The 19,181-nt window shown below is 37.0% G+C and overlaps 1 protein-coding gene and 1 long non-coding RNA gene across 2 annotated transcripts in view; both read right to left on the bottom strand.

The window, feature by feature from the left end:
* LOC103508071 overlaps positions 1–11,179 on the bottom strand; it is an 85,074-nt gene extending 73,895 nt beyond the window's left edge. Inside the window, exon 1 of the mRNA XM_026822781.1 lies at positions 10,129–11,179. Coding sequence (XP_026678582.1) covers positions 10,129–10,613 — 485 coding nt within the window. The 5' untranslated portion in view covers positions 10,614–11,179. The remainder of the gene's footprint in view (positions 1–10,128) is intronic.
* LOC113466946 lies at positions 4,310–7,679 on the bottom strand. Its single transcript, XR_003391185.1, has 3 exons — positions 7,280–7,679; positions 4,937–4,940; positions 4,310–4,320 (listed from the first exon to the last, which is right to left on the bottom strand). It is a non-coding gene; the product is annotated as an uncharacterized LOC113466946 (long non-coding RNA).
* Positions 11,180–19,181: the final 8,002 nt, after the last annotated feature.

Here is a 19,181-nt window from a genome sequence, read left to right on the forward strand (position 1 = left end):
GGAAGCAAGGAATCCTCCAGGAAGCAAAAAATTGAATGGAAATATCGTCGATCTCGGTCCGTTTACTCAATTCTGACATCGCCATTATCCTCAAAGACAGATGGCTGGGTGTTGAGTGAAAGAGTTACCACAGTCACCTTGTACTACAGACAGAGGTGTAGTCGTGTAGTATGGTCGAGAATTATAGTAGGTACCTACTAGGTATTGAATTTGATAAATTCAACAATAACTCTGATAGCTATTACACAATCGGTACAATCACATAAATACATAGACAGGGTGGCCCAGAATGTATGCTTTCTAGATTTTTCTCAATGGAGGTCTAATTGTCCCGAAATGGAAGAGAGAAGGAGGACAGGGTAGGAAGAAACCAGACGTTCCAAGAACGAACCTTATCTGTTTAGGATAAAGTTGGTCAGGGTGAGGATTTAACCCATGACAAGTGCTTAACTTAAGCTGTGTCCCACTGTCCCATATACATACATACCTAGTCGATGCCGTCGATCGATGATCAATCGACGAGGTGAAGTTTGTCGAGGCAGTGTAGGGCTTCAGCCGACGTCGATCGATGATCAATCGACGAGGTGAAGAGTTTGTCGAGGCAGTGTAGGGCTTCAGCCGACGTCGATCGATGATCAATCGACAAGGTGAAGAGTTTGTCGAGGCAGTGTAGGGCTTCAGCCGACGTCGATCGATGATCAATCGACGAGGTGAAGAGTTTGTCGAGGCAGTGTAGGGCTTCAGCCGACGTCGATCGACGGCATCGACGATGTGTGGAGACACCTTTACTAGACAGACATCAGCCGTGCCTTCCAAGCTATCGAGCTAACTGAGCTGTTTTTATTTTCTTCTTCTAGAAATTTCAGGGTGTCTAATCAGAAATGGAGACGAATGGGTGACTTTCTCTCCATAGGTCACCCAGTATTATTCACAATCGTCTACTCCAGTTACATTTGCCATCAAGTGGGTGATAATCAGAGGTTTGTGCAATGTAGGTGAATTTACCACTAGTAATTCCACTGATAAAATACGTCTACAATACGGTTATACACTGATAATTGTACCCATGTGTAGTGTACTAGTGCTCTCGGCTCTCGGTCTCAGTACTTTAGAAAATCATTCTCAGTAGTGCACTTGCAAAGGTGTTGGATTTACGAAGAGACTGGCAGTTCGAATCCCAGTAGCGTTATAAAATAGTCGGGTCAGAAGAAGTTCAATCTCCTTTCTTCTTCTTTTTCTTCGCCTTTTCTCGTGTACAGACGGGGTCGGCGTTTTTCGTCAGCCTCTCAATCAGCCCTAACTAGGGTGATCGCTTTGGGCTGACATTTGGTTTGGACAACGAATTTTACGAGTGGATGACCTTTACACTCAACCTTTGCTTTTCCTTTAGCAAGGGAAATTCAGGCTGGTATCAGTAGTATGAGTGGTATATTATACTCCCTGTTCAAAGTCCCCCAGCCAGACTAAGCTGGTCTACTTCCTGTTTAACGTCCCTCAGCCAGACGGCCCCCAGCTAGATTATTCTACATAGATACCTATTTTAAATATACCTATATACAGGAAGGTTATTATGATGTTCATTGTTATTTTCATCAATAGATATTCAGTCTACCATGCTACATGTACATACTTCTGTATTTTTCATCAATTCTTCTTCAACTTTACTTTTCAACCGATTGTTAATATTTTCATTTTGTTCCTTTTCTTCTTCCTCTTCTTCTTTTTCTTTTCCTTCTTTATCTTCTTCTTTTTCTTATGAGGTATTCTTCTTATTTTTCTTCAAGTTAATCTTCTCGTAATCTTCTCTCTCTCTCTCTCTCGTATATTATGGCTATTGTTGAGCAAAGTTTTTAAGTTTTTTTGTTCGCAATAAATATTACAACACAAGTACTTTTCAAATCCTGAACTTCAATAGCGAGAGAGAGAGAAGAGAGAGAGAGAGAGAGAGAGAGAGAGAGAGAGAGAGAGAGAGCTTTCAATTTTGATTTTTCCTTTTCAAAAAACTTCCTTTTAAACTTCTCTCCCCCTCTCTCTCTCTTATCAATAGATTTCCTAAGTTTCATAATGTTGCTCGATTGTTCTCGTCTCTCTTTCCCTTGTATTTTTTCTTTCTTTTTATTGTTGTATGTAGGGTAGACTGGGGTAACATGAGCGAGTGGTCCATTAAGTACTAATGTGAACGGGACCAAAATTTGAGTTTAAACTCGGTTCATGTTTGACTCTTTGATTGATTCTGATGGGTTGATAAAAATAATAATAATAAAATAAGCCAATCAGATTGCTCATTCCAAGAGTTAAACTCAATTAAAACTCAAATATTGTTTCTGGCTATAAGATGAACATGTGAAATGAATATGGATTAAGGAAAAGAGAGAGAGAAAGAGAGAGAAAAAGAGAGATAAATACACAGTGAAAAGGAACAGGAAGAGGATTCTGGTCTCCCCTCTCTCTCATTCAAATGAAACAGGACAACCCCCAGTATTCTCTCTCTCTCTCTCTCTCTCTCTCTCTCACTCCCTCTCTCTCTCTCTCTCTCTCTCTCTCTCTCTCTCTCTCTTTTCTTTAAAAACTGTTATAAAAGGTACTGTTTATGACAGAAAAAAGAAAGAGAGGGAGTGAAAGAGAAAGAGAGAGAGAGAGAGAAAAAGAGAAGCAAGTTACAAAAAAGGGCACAAAAGTGACAGGAAACTAAATGTAACACAACTAAAAAACATTGAAGCAGAAACTAGAAGAGAGAGAGAGAGAGAGAGAGAATAGAAAAGAAGGGAAGAGAGAGAGAGAGATAGGAGGAGGGGGAGAAGGGAATAAAGAAGGAGGGAGAAAAGGGAATAACATATAGAGAAAGAGGGCGAATTAGATGAAGAGGGAGAAAGAAGATACAAAGGGCATAATAAAGAGAGAGAGAGGTAGAACGGGAGAAAAGGAGAGATAGAGAGAGAGAGAGGAGGAAAGGAGAGAGAGAGAAACAAAAGGAAACTGAAACAGTAAGGCAGGAAGAGAGAGAGAGAAAAACAAAAGGAAACAGAAACAGTATAAGGCAGGAAAAGAGTGAGAGAGAAACAAAAAAACTACAATAGGTGAAACGGCAACCAAGAGCAAACTACAGGGAGCTGAAAAAACGGAACAAAAGGAAAAAAAAAATTAATAAAGGGAGGAAAACGGGGAAAACATCAAAACGAAAAGGGTAAAAACTAAAAATCACTGAAAAATAAGCAAGGGTCAAAAAAAATAAGAAAGGGTTTACATAAAAAAACATACAAAGGACCTGGAGGAAAACAAAATAAATAATGTAAACAATACATAAAAAAATAAATAAATACATAATGTAAACAATAATAAAGTAAGGACACAAAAACAAGGAAAATAAACGTCACACAAAAAATAATAAAATTGAAATAAATAAATTTAATAAAACATTTGGTCAAGGGTGGACTGTGACTTTAAATGTCATGGGAAAATATCTTTGGGAAAGATCCACTTAACTCTAATATTTAATCATTTAATGAGAACTCAACTAATTGAGTGAATACTTGAATAGAGAACAAAACTTGTCGGTTTTGGTTCTGGAGACGGATTTGGTTTTAGTGGATGTGTCAAATTCCTTCCTACGTAGGGTAAGTGTACCATTTATTCGCCCACCTAAAAAACGTACCATTTATTGGCCCACCTGTGGGTCTACGCTACATAAGTCTGAACTAGGTAACTTTAAAACACGAATTTCACTCTCCTTTTCATCATAAAAAGAGAACGTTTTATTATTATTATTACCCATTTTATTTATTATTAAACTGATCCTAGGTACAGACAGATTAAACTAATATCTCGAGGTACCTACAACTACCTAGAGTATACCTAGGTAGGTAGTTCGGAATAGGAACGTGTTTTCACTTAATCCTATTTCAATCCCCCTTATTCCCTTTTTAGCCCCTTTGAGAGAAAACAAGATGCAATAAAATGCGAATTTAATTATTTTAACGTCTATAAATTTATTTTAATGTAGATTTAACTTTTAATTTATTAAAAACATCGCTTCACATTAGCTACATACATAGGTACCTATTTAATGAGTAATGGGACTTTAGTTTAGACTTTAGCCACTCAAATAAGGACAGAGGAAATTATCCAGTGTTGCAACATGTCGTGTAAACAATATGCAGCGTTGCCAGAGGACTTTTTTTTAATTTTTATTCTGGGTTCCTCTTTCAACCAATCGCAATCTTTATAAGCTTTCATTGACCGGGAATATAAGTGATAGTAATGAAATTGAATGTTGATAATAATGAAATTGAATATTGAATGTTGATAATGAAATTATTATTCCTATTCAATACATATTCACATGGTAATTCAAACACACAGGTTTAATGCAAATTTATAGATAACTGCGATAGCCATTATCTAATATGTTGATAATGAAATTACTATTCCTATTCAATACATATTCACATGGTAATTCAAACACACAGGTTTAATGCAAATTTATAGATAACTGCGATAGCCATTATCTAATTATTAAAATTTGGGTGAAAATTAATTTGTTTTCTACCTAACCCTCTCTCTCTCTCTCTCTCTCTCGAGTGAGAAATTTCAATTTCCTTTCTGTGTGCGATAACGCGGAAAAATGTTTCCAAATGTGAATTTTGTGTTGTTGTTGTTGAAGATGTTGTTGTTAGTGGTGATGGTGTTAACCATGTTATTGTTGTTGATGATGTTGTTGTTAGTGGTGACGGTTTTAACCGAATTTAACCATGTTATTGTTGGGTGCCTTGAAGTAATGCGAAAGCGATTCCACAAGGTAAAAAAAAGTAAAAAAGGTATTGGGTTAGGTAATTGAATAAAATTGTTATTTTTATTTGTAGTTTTTAAATTCAAAAGTACATATGTTTGTAGGTACCTACATACTAATTTTAGGAGTTGTTAGTTTGTACCTAGGTACAATTCTCAACATAAAGGCATAAAACATGCCATATTTAGGCTCTTTTTCATACATAACTAATATTCTGTATTCAAATTTATTCATAAGTTTCGGGTTACATTCTTTATTCTTTGTCATTTTATCAGAGGAAGAATCTTGGATGAAATTCTCTCCTTTCTCCTCTTCCTCTTATTCTTCTATTATTACTTCTTGTTCGCCCTTTTCCTCCTCTTCTTCTTCTTCTTCCCCCTTTTCACTGAAATTCAAAACCAAGCTGTTTTTTTTTTCCTTTCTTCTTTTTAAATTTTTAATTTTCATTCTTGTATGAAAAACAACAACAAGGAAAGTTTCATTTTCTCTCAACTTGACAAGAGACGAGATAAGGGCGGCAAGGTTCCTCCTCCTTTCTTTCTCACACTCTTATCTATCTTCCTTTTCTCTTTTCTTTCTTCTTATCTTTAACATGAGCGAGTGGTCCATTAACTACTATTGTGAACGGGACCAAAATTTGAGTTTGAACTCGGTTCATGTTTAACTCTTTGATTTGTCACAAAAGATCTAACCAGGTCGCAGTGACCAAGGGCGTTTATTAAAGCCGATGGCCCTACCTTTACCAATAACTCTTTGATTGATTCTAATGGGTTGATAAAAATAAATAAATAAAATAAGCCAATCAGATTGCTCAATCCAAGAGTTAAACTTAATTAAAACTCAAATATTGTTTCTGGCTATAAGATGAACATGTGAAATGAATATGGATTAAGGAAAAGAGAAAGAGAGAGAGAGAGAGAGAGAGAGAGAGAGAGATAAATACACAGTGAATAGGAACAGGAAGAGGATTCTGGTATCTCTCTCTCTCTCTCTCTCTCTATCTCTCATTCAAATAAAACAGGACAACCCCCTGTATTCTCTCTCTCTCTTTCCTTTAAAAACTGTTATAAAAGGTACTGTTTATGACAGAAAAAAGAAAGAGAGGGAGTGAAAGAGAAAGAGAGAGAGAGAAAGGGAAGCAAGTCACAAAAAAGGGCACACAAGTGACAGGAAACTAAATGTAACACAACTAAAAAACATTGAAGCAGAAACTAGAAGAGAGAAAGAGAGAGAGAGAATAGAAAAGAAGGAAAGAGAGAGAGAGAGAGAATAGAAAAGAAGAGAAGAGAGAGAGAGATAGGAGGAGGGAGAAAAGGGAATAACATATAGAGAAAGAGGGCGAATTAGATGAAGGGAAGGAAGAAGAGGGAGAAAGAAGATACAAAGGGCATAATAAAGAGAGAGAGAGGTAGAACGGGGCGAAAGGAGAGATAGAGAGAGAGAAAGAGGAGGAAAGGAGAGAGAGAAACAAAAGGAAACTGAAATAGTAAGGCAGGAAGAGAGAGAGAGAGAGAGAGAGAAAAACAAAAGGAAACAGAAACAGTATAAGGCAGGAAAAGAGTGAGAGAGAAACAAAAAAACTACAATAGGTGAAATAACTCAAGACAAAAGAAAATGACGGAAGAGAGAGAGAGAGAGAGGAAAAGAAGGAGAAAGGAAAGGAATAGAAAAGAGGAAGGGAGGGAGAGAGATAGAATGAGGTGGGAAAAGAGAGAGAGAGAGAGAGAGAGAGAGAGAGAGAGAGAGAGAGAGAGAGAGAGAGAGAGAGAGAGAGAGAGAAAAAGAAGGAGAAAGGAAAGAAATAGAAAAGAGGAAGGGAGGGAGAGAGATAGAATGAGGTGGGAAAATAGAGAGAGAGAGAGAGGATAAGAAAGAACCATGAATGCCCTATTGCTCTAATTAATACAGACCTACGATATCTACCTACCTATGTAGTAACAGTTAGGATACAAAAGTTGCATAGAATAGACAAGGATGATTATGTTGATACGTACCTACATATTATGTACATAGATAATTAGCCACTGATATTATGTAGGTATAGCTCTGTACATAATATGTCACTGTATAGCTATAACATTAGCTACATACATAGGTACCTATTTAATGAGTAATGGGACTTTAGCCACTCAATAGGTATAGGTACAGAGGAAATTCATCCAGTGTTGCAACATGTCGTGTAAACAATATGCAGCGTTGCCAGAGGACTTTTTTTACTTTCTATTACCTTTACGTATAGGGAACCTATACAAGGTAATGAGAAAGTATTGCAATCGGTCCAAATTTTCAAAATCCGATATTATGTAGGTATAGCTCTGTACATAGTGGCTTATGTAGGTATAGCTCTGTACATAATCTTTAGTGGCAACCTCTTTGGTGGCAATCACCATTAATATCTTTTTTATATTTATAATTTTCTCCATCCTTTTCATTGTTAAACCCATGTATGTACTTTGTTTGATGTAAATAAATGAGGCCTGTTTAAACTGTTACTTAAGATATCTGGGATAAAGTAGACAATATTCCACGTCTTTTGGTTAAAGTATCAATTTTTTATCTTTAATACAGACCATTTAAAAGGCATGGGCGAATAAATGGATCAAAAGTTTAGCCATGTTCCTAATGTTCGCCCCATGGGCGAACAATTGGAACTCCCTATAAAATCATGGTTCCTATTATTGGCCCATGGCGTTTTTCTCGTTTCTATTCCAATAAGAAGCGATTAAAAGCTTTAGGGGTGAACATTATAAAAAAATACCTTTACTTTGAGGTTTTTGTACAATTTAATGATGTAAATACCTAACACATAATAAGTTATTTACCTAGCATGACTTGTGATAAAAAAGCCGTATCAACTGCTTGTAGAAGTATTTTAGAAAATATTTTCGGCAGCTTTATATTTAATATCAATGATTATCAATATAAATAATAATAATAATTATATAGCTTTATATTAAATAAAATTTCGGCAGCTTTATATTAAATATAAAGCTGCCGAAAATATTATCTAAAATATTTCTACAAGCAGTTGATACGGCTTTTTTTATCACAAGTCATAGGTAAATAACTAATTATGTGTTAGGTATTTACATCATTAAATTGTACAAAAACCTCAAAGTAAAGGTATTTTTTTATAATGTTCACCCCTAAAGCTTTTAATCGCTTCTTATTGGAATAGAAACGAGAAAAACGCCATGGGCCAATAATAGGAACCATGATTTTATAGGGAGTTCCAATTATAAAGGAAAGGGGGTTCCAAGCAAAAAAAAAAAAAAAAAAAAAAAAAGTAAAAAAGGTTTTGGGTTAGGTAGTTGAATAAAATTGTTATTTTTATTTGTAGTTTTCAAATTCAAAAGTAGGTACCTACAAACATAGGAGCTGTTAGTTTGTACCTATAAGGTACAATTCCCAACCTAAAGGCATAAAACATGCCATATTTAGGCTCTTTTTTATTCATAACTTATATTCTGTATTCAAATTTATTCATAAGTTTCGGGTTACATTCTTTATTCTTTGTCATTTTATCAGAGGAAGAATCTTGGATGAAATTCTTCTTTCCTTTCTCCTTCTCCTCTTATTCTTCTTTTATTACTTCTTCTTCCCCCTTTTCACTGAAATTCAAAACCAAGCTGTTTTTTTTTTCCTTTCTTCTTTTTAAATTTTTAATTTTCATTCTTGTATGAAAAACAACAACAAGGAATGTTTCATTTTCTCTCAACTTGACAACAGACGAGATAAGGGCGGCAAGGTTCCTCCTCCTTTCTTTCTCACACTCTTATCTATCTTCCTTTTCTCTTTTCTTTCTTCTTATCTTTCTCCTTCCTACCTTCATTCTTTTTCGTTTTGGTTTGTTTTAAAGGTGTGCTATGTTAGGTAAATAAGCTCCCTGTTGTTTCAGATTTAGTATTGATAGGTCACGGGTTCGATTTCCACCCGATGAGGTTCTTTTTTGAATTTTTGGAACGGCTGTCTCCTCTCCCTCTTCCATTTCGGGACGATGAGAACTCCGTTGTTAGAATTCTCTCTATCAAACCTCTGAAATCGTTTTTTTTTTTTTTTTAAAACAAGCCAGATGTTGTTTATATTTTGAAGTCTGTGCGCCTCCTTGCTTATTCAAATATCTCCTAGGATTCTAGTCACGGGTTCGATTTCCACCCGATGAGGTTCTTTTTTGAATTTTTGGAACGGCTGTCTCCTCTCCCTCTTGGATTTCGGGACGATGAGAACTCCGTTGTTAGAATTCTTTCTATCAAACCTCTTGAAAAATCGTTTTTTTGAAACAAGCCAGATGTTGTTTATATTTTGAAGTCTGTGCGCCTCCTTGCTTATTCAAGCCAGCCCTAGGATTCTTCTTCTTTCTCCTTGATTTATCCTCCCCTTCCTCCATTTCCTCTCTCTCACATTTTCCTCTCCCAGTTTCTTTTCGTCTATTAAAAAATACTTCAAAACTTGCCAGCTTCTCACCCTACTCCTCTCCTTATTTATCCTCCCCTTCCTCCATTTCCTCTCTCTCTCACATTTTCCTCTCCCAGTTTCTTTTCGTCTATTAAAAAATACTTCAAAACTTGCCAGCTTCTCACCCTACTCCTCTCCTATCTTGTATTTCCTACTTTGTAATTTTGTATACTCTTGTTATTTCTATTTTGTCTTTGTATTTTGTATACTGTATACTGTTGTTGTTGTTGTTGTTGAATCTTTGTCTCCTTGTTTGCTGATATTAAATTCCTTTGCACGCTTGTTTTCAAGAGTTGTCCCGATGTTGCCTTGTTGTAAAGAATGTAAAGGATTAGGTGGAAGAGTTGATGCCTGTCTTTATGTAGATTATTGTACATAGACTTGGAAAAATCCTAGCAACAGTGATAAGATTGCTACTCATCAGTTATCGACACATTTTTCAGTAGATAAATTCAAGAAACTATCCTAGTAGACCTACGTAAGGACGGGTAAAAACGGTCTGGAAAAAACAGTTAGAAATTCGGTTATACTCGAGCTTGTTATTGTTAATATCTAATTAAAAAATAACCCCCAGGTCTACAGGCTCATGTTAACTCTTTGTTGGTCAATTTTTGGATATATTTCATGCACTTGCGCTTGAGCAGAAATATGAAGCTCATGTCAACATGAAACTATAGACCTGGGTCAATGTAGGTAAGTAATAATTAATTAATTAATAAATAATTAATATATGTATTGTAGACAATAGTATAAAATATCCCATTACCAGTCAGTTATAAGAATTCGTTAATATTACCTTGACAAGTTGTCAGGTACATAATATGTATTGTAGACAATAGTATAAAATATCCCATTACCAGTCAGTTATAAGAATTCGTTAATATTACCTTGACAAGTTGTCAGGTACGAGCAAGTTCCACCAGGATCCTCGCTTGCCATGTTTCCTATCCAGTCCGCTAGGTGGCGATATTGTCGCTACACTCGGCGCCACGCCCATCACGCTCTTCCGACGTTTGCCGATGTGCCACGACTTGCGCCGATTCGACTTGTACTTCTCGTACTCGCCGGAAATTGACGATGTCGAGTTAGACAGGTTCGTATCCGACGTGTTGAGACTTCGGTTCTCATCGACAAATCCCGACAGGTCGAAGTTCTGCCTATAGGTTCCGAATGTCGCGTGGTGTCCTAGGATTAGACTTTCGTCTAGACTGGATAGCACCGGTATGGTCGTAGTGCTCCATTTTTTCCGCGGCTCGGGTCGCGGCTTTGTGTTATTATTTTCGGCAGACAGTGTCGACAGTTTCTGCGCGTTGGCGGCGGTGATGGTAATGGCCGGCGCGGAGTTGCGGTGCGCGAAAATATCTGCGTTCATTTTGCGTGCGGTTTTCTTTTTTCGCTGTGAAAATTAGCACGAGCCGCTTGGGTAGTTGGTTTGAAAGAATAGATAGGTGTCGAAAATCATTTAAACGTTAGAATATACGACGAAGCAATTAAATTTGATAATTTTAATTAAACGATATTGATATTTAGCAAATATTGGTATCACGTATGCACAGGTAACTTAGTGAGAATAATTAAAGCAATTAAAAAATATACCACAGTTAAACTGCTCACAATTAGATACAAATGGGTTATTTCGAATAAAAAATTAAACGTATTAAACGTAAGGTACAAAGGTTAAACTTGTTAAAGCTCGGTTTAAAACTGGCTGAAACTAATTCCTTTTGTTTCTTAAATAAAAATAAAGCTCTATGTAATTAATTTTGAAGATTTTTTTCAATCGTTAAAAAAACTTGTCTAAAAAATTATATTTGTCAAAAATATTTTCTTGGCCACTTCGTTTCGTCAACTTTTTATATTTGTCGCAGGGGGGTGGCGTGTGTACTTTCCAATAATTTCCGGTGAACTGGTTTCTATCGTTGCTATAGAGCAAACTACGGGGAGCTGAAAACAACGGAACAAAACAAAAAGAAAATTAATAAAGGGAGGAAAACGGGGAAAAGGTCAAAACGAAAAGGGTAAAAATCATTGAAAAATAAGCAAGGGTTTACATAAAAAACATACAAAGGACCTGGAGGAAAACAAAATAAATAATGTAAACAATACATAACAAAATAAATAAATACATAATGTAAACAATAATAAAGTAAGGACACAAAAACAAGGAAAATAAACGTCACACAAAAAATAATAAAATTGAAATAAATAAATTTAATAAACATTTGGTCAAGGGTGGACTGTGATTTTAAATGTCATGGGAAAATATCTTTGGGAAAGATCCACTTAACTCTAATATTTAATCATTTAATGAGAACTCAACTAATTGAGTGAATTGAGAACAAAACTTGTCGGTTTTGGTTCTGGAGACGGATTTGGTTTTAGTGGATGTGTCAAATTCCTTCCTACGTACCAGGTAACTTTAAAACACGAATTTCACTCTCCTTTTCATCATAAAAAGAGAACGTTTTATTATTATTACCCATTTTATTTATTATTAAACTGATCCTAGGTACAGACAGATTAAACTAATATCTCGAGGTACCTACAACTACCTAGAGTACCTATAGGTAGGTAGTTCGGAATAGGAACGTGTTTTCACTGAATCCTATTTCAATCCCCCTTACTCCCTTTTCAGCCCCTTTGAGAGAAAACAAGATGCAATAAAACGCGAATTTAATTATTTTAACGTCTATAAATTTATTTTAATGTAGATTTAACTTTTAATTTATTAAAAACATCGCTTCAATTTAAACTAGTTCCTTCTAAATTAATTTATTTTCTACGTAGTTTTTCACTCTCAGTCGTTCTATCTCTCTGTCTCTCTCTCTCTCTCTCTCCTTCCCTCCCTGTTTCTCTCTCTCCTTCCTTCCTTCCCTCCCTCTTTCTCTCTCTCTTTGCTACGTCATTTCTTTTTTCCTCTCCAAAACATAAACACACAGCTTTCCTCTCACCATCGCTTCAATTTAAACTAGTTCTAAATTAATTTATTTTCTACGTAGTTTTTCACTCTCAGTCTTTCTATCTCTCTCTCTCTCCTTCCCTCCCTCTTTCTCTCTCTCTTTGCTACGTCATTTCTTTTTTCCTCTCCAAAACATAAACACACAGCTTTCCTCTCACTCGCTCGCTCGCTCTCTCTCTCTCTCTCTCTCTCTCTCTCTCTCTCTCTCTCTCTCTCCTTCCTTCCCTCCCTGTTTCTCTCTCTCCTTCCTTCCCTCCCTCTTTCTCTCTCTCTTTGCTACGTCATTTCTTTTTTCCTCTCCAAAACATAAACACACAGCTTTCCTCTCACTCGCTCGCTCGCTCTCTCTCTCTCTCTCTCTCTCTCTCTCTCTCTCTCTCTCTCTCGATAATCTTTTTTTGTCCTTGTCTGTTGAACATTTTCACCCCGAGGTAGGTATTTAATTAATATGAGGGAGAGAGAGAGAGATAGTGAGATAGTGAGAGAGAGAGAGAAATGGTTTAAAAGTAAAATCTCTCCAAGCTTGAACACGTTTCACAATGGAGGAGTTGCAAATGGGTAAAAATTATAAATAAATGGTCGATTCCTATGTAAAAAGTTGGGAAAAATCCAAATCTGAGTTTTACGCTTCCCCAAAATGTTTACTAAAACTAATACTAAACATTTATCTCTCTCACACACTCACTCCTCCTCTCTCTCATTCACAGTCTGCTCTCTCTCTCTCTCCCTTCCTATTCCCCCTCCTTTAGGTACTATCTCCCTCTCTCTTTCTCTCCTTTACGTCACTTATTTTCTCCTTCCTATTATACTCTCCTTCTCTTTTTAATTCCCATATTTCCATTTACATAATATTTTGTTATCTCTCTATCTCTCTCGCCCCCCTTCTCTCTCTCTCTCTTTCTCTTTTTCTATCACCCCCTCTCTTTCCTTTTACACTATTCTCTCCCTCTGTCTCCCCCTCCTCTCCCTCTCTCTATCCCATTATTTCTTCCTCTCTCTTCCTCTCTCTCTCTCTCTCTCTCTCTGTCTCTCTCTCTCCCTCTCATTTTGTTTACATTCCATCAGCGCAGCGTCAGCATAATACTATGATAGTCAGCATACAGCATACATAATACCTACCTACATCAGCATACATTACATTATACCTATGTACTTCAGCATACATTATACTCGTACCTATGTGTCTAAATATCTATTTACTTCTATGTATATAACCACGTCTATGTATGTATGTAATGTATGAGATAAATTATGTATTCATAACTTTTTAGAAGCAGCATTTCCAAATTCAAATCCAGGTTCTGTGGTTTGCTGAATATAGTATACCTATTCTGTGATTATGTGTACTGAATATACAGGGTGCGGCATAAGTCTGGTAAAGGCCATGTAGGGATGAGTCCGCCCCTGATAATTCAAAGTGTTCCTGAAGTAATTGTTTACTAACCATTTGAGGATGCAAAGTTTCAATTTCGTACCTAAAGCCAATCGGAAGATATTCAGCCTTTGCCGGACTTCACCGCACCCTGTAGTACATAATTATGATGTGCTGTTGTTATAATTTAAGCTTTGCTGACTCAAGTTGAATTTTATATTCCAGGATTTCCAGGAATTGGATGCAAATTTTTGCGAGGAAAATTTCGAGTGAGTGAGTCAGGAAGAGTTGATATATAAACAACGAAAGAACAACAGAAAGACTGAGAGAAAGAGGAAAAGAAAGAGAGGAAGAGAGAGAGAGAGAGAGGGAAGAAAAGGAGAAAGAGAGAGAGAGAGATCATCAATCAAAATTATCTTACTTCCATACTTTTCAGGTGTTTCCTTATAACTTAATTGAAAAGAAAGAGAGAAAGAAAAGAAGAAAGAGGGAGAGGGAGGAAGAGAGAGAGAGAGAGAGGGAGGGGAAAGAAAGAAATTAACGAGGTAGAGAGAAAGAAAGAGAGAGGGAGAGAGAGAGCAAATTATTTAATGTGGAGAAAAAACAGACCACACAATCCTGCTTTCTATTTTGACCACACACATAAACATACAGGGTGTTCCACCTGAAAGTGCCTCATAAGATATTAACGTGTAAGATTAGTTTTTTACCCCAAAAAAGGGTCAGTACACTTTTCGGGTCCACTAAGCACTCCACTTGATGTAACTTTTTATGAGAATTCGAGTTATCCAATTTTCACAACTGTCCGATTCACAGCTAAGGAGTTACGGGTTCGATACTAAGGAGTTAGTAATATCAAGATTAAGAGCTGTTTTTGTAAAGGCGTTAAAATAATTCCATTAGAACTATCAAAATCGATTCCATGTGATTTTTCAAGCTGAATCAAATGGTGCATTCCTCGACTTACCGTTAAGGAGTTTAGGGTTCGATAATCGATTCGATATTACCGATTCACAACAGGCAGTTACTTCTGGACCACCCTATATATACAGACATACCTACAAATAAACATGATGTACCTAGCAATTCCAGTTATTCTATCTGTCTAGCACTTTGTACATTAGTTTTAGTTTTTTGCTTCCGAAAGGTATTATATTATTATGTATTTGTACCCCTTCTTTTTACCTCGAAAATGACTTAGGAAACAGATCATCCCGGAAATACGCGTGTATTGCTTCAGGAGTAGGAATTCTGAATTAGACAGGTTCAACCTGTACCTACTACAGAAATACCTAGGAAAATAGAGAAAAATAATAATAAGCCACCCTTCTTTCCTCCTAATGTTGGCCTCATTCTGGCTAAATAAACAAGTTACCTATGTATAGGTATTTTATTCTATTCTAATAAAATTAAAAAATAAGAACCTATAAATAAAAATGAAGCCCCGTAGATAGAATAAACAAACATAAAACAATTTGAAGCCGGAAGTACGTGACGGTATTTTCATCATTATTTGTTTTATTGATTAAATAATAAAAATATAAATAATAAACCAATTATGTTTTTATTTGCACAGGTGAGGCATACTCATTCCTCAAATTGCTCATGATGATCTGTGAATACTGATTTCATATCGATTTCGATTTGCGTTTCAGCAAAAATTTGAGGCGAAAAGATTCTAGAAGATTCTATGGCAAGTATACAACATGCATACATCAACCCGCTGTTATGATAGCCACTTGCGGTCAGACTGTCCGACAGACCTAAGTTTGTCAAGCAGTTTGTGTGGCGGAAAAAGCTTCCCATTTCAGACCGTCTGAGATACCGTCTGGTCGAAAGCTTTTAGCCACACACGTTTCGACTATCAGACATAATACAGTCTGAGCGTCTGAGTGGCCGCTGTTTAGAGTAGCGTGGATTTGTAACCATCTGAACAGTCGTGTGCTACTAGTTTTTCCACTCAGGCTGGATAATAATAATAACAGTGCTTATTTATACTGCTCGCATAGGACTGAAAAGTCCCTTTACTCCAGCAGTAGGCTACTTACTATTATTGTGGTCAAATTCTCAAATTACATTGAGGATAAAATTCCATACCTCGGCTGGGATTGAACCCACGCCCTCCTGTTTACCAGGCGAGCGCCTTGACCACTACACCACCGAGGTAGGTGGATGTGAGGAGGCGAGTAGCTTGCGACCGAATGAAGGGTAAAACACCCATCATCACTACACCATCATCACTACACCTTATATAGGTCTCTCTGCTTTTAAAGACCAAGCACAAGTCCTCACGATGGTTGACTGCGGTTCAGGACAAGCCAGCCAATTTAACATGGCTAGAGCTAGAGGACCATCACCCCGGTGTATAGCAGATACAAAAAGACATCTTTCCTTTGTTCTGCTATCGCCATTCGGCGAATGCTAAAGCCGCTACAACAACAACAATAACAACAACAACAACAACAACAACAACAACAACAACAACAACAACAACAACAACAACAACAACAGGAGGAGAAAAAACTGCGCAGAAATGTATGCGCACAAACACATTAATGCGTTGCCTGCGAGGGAGCTTTGCTCGGGCCATTTGAATCATTTGATGTGACGTCTTCGCCTACGGGAGCGTATGCCGTGACGTCAAAGTTCACGATTTACCGGCATTTTTTTAATCGATTTATCTCGGGATCTAGAAGAGTCGTAGAAGAAAAAGAAAAATTCCGTTGGTCCTCATTTTTCCTGCTCTATGACTTTGAAACATCACCCAAGTATGCATCGTAGAAGAAAAAGAAAAATTCCGTTGGTCCTCATTTTTCCTGCTCTATGACTTTGAAACATCACCCAAGTAAGCTTCCGTTAGTCCTTATTTTTCCTGCTCTATGACTTTGAAACATCACCCAAGTAAGCGCAACTGATCTATTTTCCAATCTTTGGTGATATAGGGTTGGTCCTCATTTTTCCTGCTCTATGACTTTGAAACATCACCCAAGCGCGACTGATATTAAACCAGATTTTTCTAATCATCTCTCTCTCTCTCTCTCTCCTCCACTTTCTCTCTACCCCTCTCTGTCCTTTTCTATCTCTCTGTTTTACGCTTCCCTAAAATGTTTACTAAAACACAAAAACTAATACTAAATATTTATCTCTCTCACACACTCACTCCTCCTCTCTCTCATTCTCAGTCACAGTCTGCTTTCTCTCTCTTTCTCTCTTTCTCTCTCTCTCCCTTCCTATTCCCCCTCTTTTAGGTACTATCTCCCTCTCTCTTTGTCTCCTTTACGTCACTTATTTTCTCCTTCCTATTATATTCTCCTTCTCTTTTTAATTCCCATATTTCCATTTACATAATATTTTGTTACCTCTCTATCTCTCTCGCCCCCCTTCTCTCTCTCTCTCTCTCTTTCTACCTTACTCTCTCTCTCTCTCTCTTTCTACCTTACTCTATCCCTCTCTTTCTCTTTTTCTATCACACCCTCTCTTTCCTTTTACACTATTCTCTATTCTCTCCCTCTCCTCTCCCTCTCTCTATCCCATTATTTCTTCCTCTCTCTTCCTCTCCCTCTCTCTCTGTCTCTGTCTCTCTCTCTCTCTCTCATCTTGTTTACATTCCATCAGCGCAGCGTCAGCATAATACTATGATAGTCAGCATACATAATACCTACCTACATCAGCATACATTGCATTATACCTATGTACTTCAGCATATATTATACCTGTCTGTCTAAATATCTATTTACTTCTATGTATATAACCATCTATAATCTATATAGACGTCTATGTATGTATGTATGTATGTATGTATGTATGTATGTATGTATGTATGTATGTATGTATGTAACGTATGAGATAAATTATGTATTCATAACTTTTTAGAAGCAGCATTTCCAAATTCAAATCCAGGTTCTGTGGTTTGCTGAATATAGTACAACTTGCTCCCCCAGTAGCTTGATAGAGGAGACTGTAGCTGCTGAGGTCTTGTCGTCCCGAAAGCGAAGAGAGACGGAAGACGGGATAGGATAAAGCCAACCGTTCCGAGAACGAACCTTATCTGTTCAGAATAAAATCCACCCCTTAGTGCACTTTTCTTCATCAGATGGGTGAGAAGAGAAGAGTAGGTATATATTCTTCTCATTAAGTGTTCGGTCAACACGAGAACACCAAAAGGCAGCCCGTTGAAATACATATTTGCAACCGAAGAAATAAATAGAAAGTAAAAATAAAATTATTATATAGTACAATTTTGTTATGGTGGGCTGGGCATCGAACCCGGGACCCTCTGCATGACAAGAAACCGGGTTACCACTTGGCTAACTGTTCCAAACGATATCGGTGTTCGTGATGTAAACGGTGCTTTATAGGTCAACGCCTATAAGAAGAGGAAGGAACGTGAATGGAATTTCGCCTGCGGCACATTTATATCCGGAACAGACACTACATCATTATAAGTGATCTTGATATTCTTGGATCTTGATGAATAAATGAGTTAGACTTGATTTGTAAGGCTACCGAGCTTTAAGGTGAAATGAGTAACCCTTTGCCAATATGGAAAGAGAAGTTCATCAATTAAGGAAATTCATCAATTCAAGATTTATTTTTTTTTTAATCCCCATCATTGATACCAGCATTTTCTAACATCATCTCAGCATTTGAGTAGGGTAGAGGTTCTTGGAGGGTCGTAAGCGCTAGGTGGCGATTTAAATTCCTACCCGGGGTGGGCGTACTAGGTATGACACGGGTCTAATGTAGCAGTTGTTTTATAAAAACGTAATAGAAACGGCTGTGAAGCACCCCAAAAAAAAGCGCTTTTCGGGATGTATTTTCTAAAATATTCTTCATACCCTACGCTGATCATTCTTTGGTTGTCAATTTCATTCATCTGGACCAAAGTTGGACTTAGCCAAGCCCTGAAATACATAATAATCAACTTCTTTGATTTATTCATCCTTGATGTTTCATCTACATACTAAATCTACATAATTGATCTACATATTTTAAATATCTAACGTACCTGGTATAATTCTAGACCAGAGTTACTTCCTAATTCAAAGTTCGCACTTTGCCGCGGGCAATACCTATGTATACCAATCTGTCTATCCCCAACACATCACATTGAACTTGAGCTACGTCGGGCGTGGCGATAAATTGAACGGGTGACCTCGACCCTCGTCAAGCTCGTCATTATGTCTATTTTATCTATTACCTATGTGGATAGCTATTTATTTTATACTCTCTTAGTCTCATGTCTATACAGTTTGAGCTAGGCAATACAATTTATATGTAAAACATGAACTTTGAGCCTCTGGCAAAAGCGCAGATGTATAAAGCTCTTCCTCCCTCTCTTTCTTTCTTACACTTTCTCTTCCTTTATCTCTTTCTTTTTCCACTTTCTCTTCCTCTCTCTTTCTTTTTTCACTTTCTCTTCCTCTCTCTCTCTCCTTTCTCTTTCTTCCTGCCTCTCCCCTACTCTCTCTCTCCCTCCCCCCCCTATCCAGGAAAGGTCTACTACATACGAGTATATTCTTCTCACTCTCTCCCTTCCTCTCCTTGTATTTTCTCTTTCTCTTTCTACTGTACGCCCTCACCAGCAAAACAGACATTTCCTGATTTCT

The sequence above is a fragment of the Diaphorina citri genome, unplaced genomic scaffold (assembly GCF_000475195.1).
Source record: "Diaphorina citri unplaced genomic scaffold, Diaci psyllid genome assembly version 1.1 scaffold364, whole genome shotgun sequence".
Classification (NCBI taxonomy): Eukaryota; Metazoa; Arthropoda; class Insecta; order Hemiptera; family Psyllidae; genus Diaphorina; species Diaphorina citri.